The sequence below is a fragment of the Triturus cristatus genome, chromosome 3_1, assembly GCF_964204655.1.
Source record: "Triturus cristatus chromosome 3_1, aTriCri1.1, whole genome shotgun sequence".
Taxonomy (NCBI): Eukaryota; Metazoa; Chordata; class Amphibia; order Caudata; family Salamandridae; genus Triturus; species Triturus cristatus.
The window spans coordinates 774,807,974-774,817,863 of NC_140583.1; the positions used below are offsets into that span (position 1 = coordinate 774,807,974).

At 43.6% G+C, this 9,890-nt stretch overlaps 1 protein-coding gene across 1 annotated transcript; it reads left to right on the forward strand.

Moving 5' to 3' along the window:
• Positions 1-1,835: 1,835 nt before the first annotated feature.
• LOC146860995 (zinc finger BED domain-containing protein 5-like) lies at positions 1,836-4,882 on the forward strand. Its single transcript, XM_085646201.1, has 2 exons — positions 1,836-2,705; positions 4,799-4,882. Exons 1-2 carry the CDS (start codon positions 1,836-1,838, stop codon positions 4,880-4,882), a joined length of 954 nt encoding a protein of 317 aa, XP_085502327.1.
• The last annotated feature ends 5,008 nt before the right edge of the window (positions 4,883-9,890 follow it).

Genomic DNA, 9,890 nt, shown 5'->3' on the forward strand with positions numbered 1-9,890 from the left:
GCAGGAGTCGGCACTGAGAGACCGCATCCGGATCCAGACCAGGCCGCAGGTATTTAATGTTTAATTTCCTCCTATCCAGACTAGTATTCTTATGCTTTCTACTTGACCTGACTAATACCAGGTCTCTGGGTGTATTGAATGTAGAGCCATTTTTAAAGCTCATAGTTAGAGAGCGCTTAACGGTAGATGTGCGTTATGTCTGCATTTGGAGGGATCCTGTCAACAATGGTGTGTAGTAGCGGTAGCCTTACAAGGTATATATAAGTCCTCGTATGCCCGACCCATGAATGCGTACGGGGGTTCAAGAGGGATGTGGGGCTGCAAGCTGGGCGTTGGAAACTGCACGCTGTTAGCGCCTTCCCCATAGTATGTTTAATAGGTATTACTATTACCAGGTACTAATTTCCTTGATGCAGAGAAGCTTGCTGGGATCTGCACCTGCGACATTCAAGCAGTTCTCAGCAGTGGGTGCATCGCCCACTACGCATTTATTTTGCAGTTTTACTTAGCGCGAACTCGACCCGTTACAACGGTTACATTACACATAACACAAGTACACGTTCCTTTTTTGTAGGGGGCAGGAGGTTAAAAATGATTGCCAGAATCACAAGACGTTGACTAAACGAGGAGACTCGAACCTGGTTCCCCTAAGATAAATTGCATACTTACCCGTCAGTCGCGCAATCCCGGTATGACTTTCAGACCTGACTATAAGAGCGTTGTCTGCAGTGCACAGCAGTAGCCTCACAGCTCCTTTGGCAACACCCAGGTTTTAATATTACCCAACACAGTGGTACTCATTCACTGATCATGGAGGAAGGATCGGATGAGCAGGCGCTGGGATACACACCCATGGATGCATGTTGCACTGAGTTCTCAGCGGGGCTAAGCTGTCTTTAGCAGCCAACAGAAGGGCAGTGGGAAGGGTTCTTGGTGGTAAAGCTTGGAAGATGAGTTACGAGTTACACACAGTTGCATCCTTTGTGACTTCTCAACCTACCCCTTGTCACTTTCACTCAACTGAAACAGATATTTGAGAAAATGTTCAACTATCTGTGTGGTACGTGTATTGGCAGAGCAAATCAACTTCCAGGAATTATTCAATTTTAGGAGTTTGCACAACAAGAAATGTCGGCAATATGCTGAGTTTAAATTAATTAAGAAGCCATCGTTATGTAATAATTATTATTCTGGAAGTTGTATTTTTAATTTGTGCACGAGACTAGAGCCCGGCGCAACCATTCCTACTTCACAAATGTTGATTCGTCCTAACAGCTTGCACGCGCCTCCTTAAGCTTAAGTGCTTCTGTGATGTGGTCCATGGTTTTCACTCCTGTGGAATGGATTTTGGTGTGATCATAAGCTTGCATGTATCAAGGAAAGCTATTGCGCACCTAGTCTGTGGGTAGAGAGCAGTTTTGAGTGATGCTTGAGGCAAGATGTATTTACAAAAGTGTCTGTTTAATAAAAATTTACATGGTCACCCAATATCTGTTGCAGAAATTAACTATCTTTGGAGAATTCCGCATGGGTTGTAGCAGCACTAACCTTTGTCTCCAGACTAGAGAGACGAGCAAGCGTTATACTAGTACTGTGTGGTTCATATCAGTCTTTATACACAATGAGTACTAATAATGAATTGGGCAGACGTAACGTTTGTAGTTAAAGCACGTGCTAACCTTAAAATTGGCATCAAGGGCTCTCTGAGTCTGAGAAACCATCCAGTCACAATTTGCTCCTTATAGATACAAATCTTAAATTTCTTTTATAGGTAACTTGCAGGTGCAGCGTCCTTGTGTATGCCTAGTACTGAGTGACAGTGAGATACTGCAGTGATGGACACGTTTTTGAAAAGGAAACAACTGGACTCTGAACAAAATTTGGAGCCGGATGAGAGCCCAAGTATGAGTGGGGATCAAAAGAAAGCAAAGATGGTTAGCTCAAGCAAATTCTCTGGCACAAGGCAATATAGCGAAAGCTATATTTCATTTGGATTTACTGTCACCGGAGATGCAAACAAACCAACTCCACTGTGCGTGGTGTGTGGTGAAAAGCTAGCTAACAGTGCTATGGTCCCAAGCAAACTTAAACGCCATCTCCAAACGAAACACCCTTTGCTTCAAAACAAGAATGCGGACTATTTTGTTCGCCTGCGCGAAAACACGGAGAAACAGGCAACTTTCATGAGAAAAACCACAAAGGTAAATGAAAGAGCTCTTAAAGCTAGCTATCAAGTTGCTGAACTTATAGCCAAGTCAAAAAAGTCGCACACTGTGGCAGAGACATTAATACTTCCCGCCTGCAAAGCTATTGTAGAGGAGATGCTCGGACCTGAAGCAGCTAAGGAAATAGCCAAAGTCCCTCTCTCAGACAACACAATTTCCAGACGTATTAATGACATGTCTGCAGACATCGAAAGTGTGGTTTTGGAAAAGATCCGTATCAGTGAGAAATTTGCATTGCAACTTGACGAGTCTACTGATATCAGTGGACATGCTCAACTCTTGGCCAATGTGCGTTTTGTTGATGGTGATGCAATTAGAGAAAACTTCTTTTTTTGCAAGGCATTGCCAGAAAAAACAACAGGAGAAGAAATTTTTCGGGTCACATCAGAATACCTTGAACAAGGAGGACTTAAGTGGGAAAACTGCACAAGTGTCTGCACCGATGGAGCTGCAGCCATGGTCGGGCGCACCAAAGGCTTTGTAAGCAGAGTGAAGGAAAGAAATCCAGATGTGATTGTTACGCATTGTTTTTTACACCGTGAGGCCCTCGTAGCCAAGACTTTACCAGCAGACCTAGTTCATGTGTTGGATGATGTTGTGCGCATGGTAAACTTTGTAAAGTCACGACCCCTGAAAAGTCGCATATTTGCAGCTTTGTGTGAGGAGATGGGAGCGAAGCATAAAACCTTGCTGTTTCATACAGAGGTCCGGTGGTTGTCGCGTGGCAAGGTCTTGGTTCGTGTGTATGAGCTGCGGGAGGAACTTAAAGTCTTTCTGACAAATGAGAGGCCAGATTACGCAAAGCTGCTTGCAAGTGATGAGTGGTGTGCAAGGCTGGCATACCTGGCAGATATATTTCATCATCTGAATGAACTGAACACACGAATCCAAGGCCGAAATGAAAACCTGCTTACAAGTACAGATAAAATAAATGGATTCCGTTCAAAGGTGCAACTCTGGCATCAACACGTGGAAAGTGGCAATCTTGAAATGTTCACACTCACCAAGCAATGGCAAGGTGTTCACACTGCTGCACTGTGTGAGATAAAAACTCTCGAGGAGAGGTTGTCATTTTATTTCTCTTCAGTCTCCACTGAATGTCTTGACTGGGTTAGGGACCCTTATAGCTCAGCATCAGTTGGTGGAAAGGACATGACTTTACAGGAGCAGGAGGAACTAACTGAACTGAGGCAAAATCGTGGTTTCAAGCTAAGATTTGCTGATCTACCTTTGGATAGTTTTTGGTTGGATACTGCCAAGGAGTTCCCCCTTCTGGCAAACAAAGCTATTTTGACATTGCTCCCATTTTCCACTACATATCTGTGTGAGATGAGCTTTTCAAGCATGATTGCTATAAAAACTAAATACAGAGAGAGACTGAGAGCTGTTGACGAAGAGCTACGTGTGTGTCCTTCTTCGATTCCAGCCAGAATATCAGCTTTGTGTTCAGCCAAACAGGCCCAGGTTGCGCACTGATCAATAAGTATTTTATAATTTTTCATATTTCTGTTTACTTACTATTTCATAATAAAGTAATTATAAAATACTTTCTTTATGTTTATTTGATTCCTATTCAAGAGAATTACTTTATATATAGTCAATCTAGGGACAGAGTTACATTTTTTAACATTTTCTAATGGTGGTGTGCCTCGTGATTTTTTTCATGAAACAAGTGTGCCTTTGCCCAAAAAAGGTTGAAAAACGCTGGCCTACTGCATTGCGAACGTAGGCGTGGTGGGCTGCAGGATGTCTGGAGCCAGAGCAAGGACTAGGGTGATAATTCCCACAATTAACACTACAAAATCAAAAATAAATAAAACTTAATATTCAATTTATTATAATTAAATTACTTCCCACCCTATTCCACTATAAACCCACAACGCGCTACGGAACTAAAACGCAAAATTTACTTAAAATAAAATTAATAACTTCTAAAAATGTAACACATATATTAAAAAACAAACGCAATACTTAAGACAAAAAATAGAGCACATACATTTAAAATACATACTAAAATACATAACACTAACTAAAAAACGATATTTTTTACAACTATATTTTTGCAAACAATGTTAATGACTTGGATATTTTAGAAAACGGTATTTCTTACCTTAAACTCAATATTCTTGACCACGATATTCTTGCAGTTGATATTTATGTATCTCTATATTTTGCACTCGATATTAGTGCAAGTCAACATTTCCAACTTAATATTATGACTCTTTACCTGGTAGGCCATCCATGCCATGCGTTTTAATATGTGGGAGCTCCCTAATAGCCTCTCTAATCTCTGTTTTAGTTTCTGGGGCCGCTAGGTTTTTCTTCTCGTCCATTGATATTTGCAGACAATTGAGTCTGTGCAGGAAGTCATCCAGTTCTCGAGGCTCTACTGTCGGAGGCATCATACTCTGAGATGGGGTTTAATGAGTCGCAGCTTTGGTCCATGCTGTTAGCTCACTCAGGACTCTCCTTGTGCTGCTTGTTGAAGCTGCCAACTGCTGCTCTGTTTCCTGTCTTGGCCTACTTGCCTGTTTATTCCAAGAGTTTTTTCTGACCTCAATTTTTCCTTTAAGGAACTGGAGTTTTCTCCAGTCTGCTGCTTTCTTTTCTCGCATGCTTCACTTTTAATTTATCATTCTGGAACCAAAAAAGATTGAAAATAGCGGCAAGCCGGTTCTAGAAAATCAAGAGAAAACATCACTTGAGAGCATGGGCTGTGTTATGCCCCTCCTATTTTCACAAAGTGTATGAATTCCAACTTCTCTGACATGTTACTTCACATAATAGTAATTTACATACATTATACTCTTATATTTTCTAAGTATTCGCTTAATCAGGTGTAACATGTAAGACAAGTTTTACTTTGATTAAGAAAGAATTAGCTATCAATCAAACCAAACAACTGTGTCTTTGATTAAACCTTATTTTTGTTCTATCTACAAATGGCTTGGCAACTGATGACAAGAAGATCTGAACAATCTTAAACTGGAAAGATCCAACTACTTAAAAAAAAAAAAGTTTAATTGGATTAGTAAAGTGTATTAATAACTTTTGCAAGATCTTGAAGGCCATAAGGGATCTTCTAAAAAATCAGGCCTCAGTAGACATCCAGGGCTTCTCAAGTTTTCTTCAGAGTTGAAGAAAATATTATCAAAAGCACCTATTTTGTTGTCACCTAATGTCACAAAGATTTTTATTGGGCAACGGATGCTTCTGATTGTGCAGTAGTAACTGGTCTCTTACAGACAAATAAGGATGCAGAAGAACATCCTGTTGCATCCTTTTCTCATAAATTAAACCAAATTAGAGTCACTAGCAATAATAGAAGCTTTCAAAAAAATGGTGGAGTTTTCTTCTACGGGCATCACATCAAATTACTGTAGTAATGGATCACTTAAAATGTATAAATACTACAACAAGCCAAATGCCAAAACTTGTCAGGACCCATGGACTTATTTCTTTCAACAATAATGGCTTCATCGGGGGGGAGGAGCCAAGATGGCGACCGGGACGGCAGCGTAGATTCCCGGCCCCGTGAACCTCCGCATCCCGCACGGATATCCTGCATGAGATCCTTATTCTGCGCTACGAGATCGTGTTCGTAAACGAAAGTGGCAACCGATCGTGTGACTCTGAGGTTTCTGACTGCCGTACCGCCGGAGAAATCAGCGGTTGAACTTTGCGGCCCATGCGGTCCCGAAGCCGGGACCTCGAGTGGACGCCTTGGCCGGGCGGCAGTTTAACAACAGCGGCCTGTGGTGACTGGGTGGAGTCGGTCCGCCGGAGTGGTGCTCCCCTCGGCCTGCATTTTGCTGTGGTCGCTCCCCCCTGCTGAGCGCTGCGGACCGCGGACATGCCCGGGTGTGCAATTCTCGGATTCTGTGGTGTTTGCCCCTGCCTTTGACGGTGAGCTGCCCGGACGCCGTCCCTGGCTCGCTCTGATCCTTGCGGGCTGCTCCCGGCTTTTCGCGGGAGCTGGTCCGTGGCGGAGACGACTGTTGCCCGTGACCGCGCAACGGCTGAATCTGTGCCTGCCCCAGGATCCCTGTCTTCAGCGACGTGGACCTTGAGGCGTTGGTCCCGGGGTCCTGGCCCCAATACGAGTCGGGCCTTCCCAGCGGCCATTTTGTCACTATGCAGCCTACCATCCTGTCCGCTGGGACGCAGCGGGACTGGGGGTGTGTGACGGTCGGGAGTGTGGCAGAGCGATCGGAGAGAGCTGCTCTGGGGTACGGCGACCTCCTGGAGGCCCTTGGTGCCCTTCATTACTCCTTGGCTCATGGCGCCGGGGTCCTGGGGAGGAAGCTAGATGGTGTGGTATCAGCGTTGGGACAGTGGCGGCATGCTGGTCCACAAGTACACAGTGGCTTTCCACACTGCACACAGGAGGAAGATGTTGCGGCCCCCCCCGCGATTAGTGTACAGCCGGACACTCCGGACAGTATGCTACCGTGTGGTCGGCTAACTGTGGGCTTGATCTGCTCCGGAGGTATAGGACCTGAGCGGAAGATGGTGGCCTTGTCCCGTGCGCGGTCTCCGGCGGCCCAGGGACGACTCCAGCAACGTGTGTCTCATTTGACTGCTTCAGCCTGTCTGGACCTTGTGTGCAGTGCAGATCCTGGGGCAGCACTGGAAAAGACGCCCCTCCATGAAGCGGTCCGTGCTGATGCTCAGAGACTTCCACCCCACCTGTGTGCGTCGCTTCCCGACTGTTTTTGGACACTCCTGTACCTTGGGACATCGGACATGGTGCTGGGTCGAGGGGCAGGCATGGGCAGAATCGCAAAGAGCGGTCAAGGCTGAGGCTGATCCTTCGGGAGTGGTCACCTAGTAGACAGGCGGACTCATGGTTGCGTGCTCTCATGGTTATTCGCATAGTTGGTGCATAATGCTCCCCACTCCCCCCCCCTTTTTTTGATATGATCAACTTGGTGCTGCTAATTGTTTGCTGTGGGGAGACTTCACCGTGCGGGAGGGAGAAGCCGGGGGTATGTTTTGAAGGCCCTCCTCCAGTTTATTACATTCTCTCCGCCCCCCCGTCTGGGGGGGCTCTTTCTTACTCCTTTTTTCCCTGTCTCTTCTATATTTCGGGTCTAGTTCCAGGGCGACAGGCACACTGCTGGGGGGTGGGGCCATACTCATTCGCAGAGGTGCAGGGTGGGGGGATGGGGGAGGGGACTCTTTAGTCTTTATCTCTTTTTCCATGGCCTCCTTTTTCTTCTCTGTTTCTTTTTGCTTGTTTTTCTGGGATCAGCGCGGTACACCTCTCTTATTGTGAATCGTTTGCTCTTAATGTGTGCCACAGTTTCCGGGGGGTTCGCTGGGCTTTAGGTACGGGGACCTGTAGGCGCAACTATCTTTGATATTTCTCCCCATCCGTACTTTCCCGTGTCTGCGCCATTGATTCAATGTATTGCTGCTTACTGCTTACGTCTCTTATCCTTGCCCCTTATCGCTGTTGGGAAATTGTTTGGCACCTGATCCTACTGTTTTGTTTTATTATAAAATGAAAAACCCTTTCTCTCCTGGTGTCCTACCTCATTGGCCGGACTATATTGTATTGTAGACTTTGCTCTCCGAGGTGCCGCCTGTGTTTACATTTGCCTTTATTGTTCTGATTGCTTGGCGGCCGGCCCCGGGGGGTTGTAGGCCCATACGTGTAAATGATTGAAACGTCAATAAAGGTTTTTCAAAAAAAAAAAAAAAAATAATGGCTTCATCATAACTTGCAATCCCTGGTCCCACGATACAGTTGCTGTCTATCCAGGTTGTATTGGAAAGAGAAGATACTCTTTAGAAGGAAAAGATGATACCCTCTAAGAACTTTAATAAGGCACTCACCCGTATAGACTCCTTTCTTAAGCTCATTCAAAAGAACACATATGATCTGAACAAATATAATTGGGCCAAAAAAAGAAACAATCGCAAAAGTGGATAGTATTATTTTTTGTTGACAATAAAAAATGATGTACCCACTAAAACACGCCATAGCGTCTTTTTACCAGTTATACATGATTCACTGATGACCAGTCATGGTGGTTGAAAGGTAACTGTGGATCTCATAGTGCACCAGTTTTAGTCACATATTGTTCATCAAAATGTTAAAGGTTATATTCTATCATGTGGAGTTTGGGCTTAAACCAAGGAAAGTACTCAGTCCAGATATCGGCTTTTATATTCTTTGGTGTAACGAGACAACATTATCTACACATGTTATTGCAGACCTGCCAAAATCAAAAGGATGCACCATAATAAAGTTTACTATAGATTCATTTCCAAAAATTGGTCACTTTTCTCCTTTGCAAAAAGTCCTATTTACAAACTCAATTGGCTATGTTTCTTCTCTGATGTAGGTCAAACCCATGGTCTTCCAGAGACGATGGTCTCTGAGAAAGGAGTTCAATATATATATTCAAGTTCCAGTACAAGTTATACAATAACGTAGGTATCCAAAATGACTAGTCATCTGGATATCATACAGAGACAAAAGGTCAAACTGAGTGTTTAAACAGAACATTTAGAAGAATACTTGTTTTGCTTAATTAATGCCACACAATATATTTTGAAGTCCTTATTGCCAACCACTCTATTTGCATGTAAAAATGCTAATCATTCTTCTGCAGGATAGAGTCCATTTCCCTGCAGGATTGAGACAAACATTTCTTGCAGTTCGTGATCAATTTCAGATTTTGTAAAAATACTCAAATTAACCTTCTTTCAAATTTGAAAACTAGTCAGGAGAGGCAGGGATAGAGGCAGAGAAGACATGCACCCAACAATAAGATGGGAGATAGTGTCTGGCTACCCTCCATTCATTTCTCATTTAGGATTCATAGATCTAAGCTATCTGCACACTATGATTGACCTTTTACCATACCTCCAATCATTAATCCAGTTACCACTCACCAATCTCATCAGAAAAGGCCACCTATTCCTCCTAAACCTATTCTAATAGACAGTCATGAAAAGTTTATTATTAAAAATATATATGAGTAATGCATTTTCAAGAATAAACCTCAACATTTGGCTGGCTAGGAAGGACAGTCACCATGTGATAGATTATGGGAACCAGCATATTCAATCCATGCTCCTTACCATATCAAGAAATGTCATTGTTAACAACCTGGTAAGCTAGTTCCTATAGAGACACAGGGTAGAGTTTTACATTGTCATTTAACACACTCGAGACCAGGATATCTTGCTTACCAGTCCTCTACTATTGTGAATGTCTCAGGCTTGTCAAATGGCAAAAGATTGAGTAATTGCGTGCAGATCTGCTCGATGCAGTAGGTATAACCCCAAATTCACACAGTTTCAGTCTCTGCTTGTGGGGATGCAGATTCTAGTTTCAACACTATGCGTCTTGTTCATACAGAACATTTTTTCCTGACTGAAGATGTTGAAAGGTGACACTTTTCCACCAAGTAGACTGCTCTAATTTAGCAGGCGTGGTCATGCAGAATGCTGACATAGTCATGCCATCTATTTCTTAAGCCACTCCTGACAGATCATTCATCTGCACACGCGTTAAACTCCCAATCATAAAAAATAATCCTGAAATTCTTTTTCATATTTTACCAACTGGGATAGAGCTATTTAAGGTCATGTTACCATCTTTCCCAACTAAATATGGATACAATTACGTCTTGTGATATTCCCTCCCAC

What these genes read in the sequence shown, in the direction of transcription:
- LOC146860995 (XM_085646201.1), top strand. Translation starts at nt 1,836, where the DNA reads ATGGACACGTTTTTGAAAAGGAAACAACTGGACTCTGAACAAAATTTG. An exon ending in TCGGGCGCACCAAAGGCTTT is followed by an intron (nt 2,706 to 4,798) that starts GTAAGCAGAGTG and finishes TTTTCCTTTAAG; the next exon opens with GAACTGGAGTTTTCTCCAGT.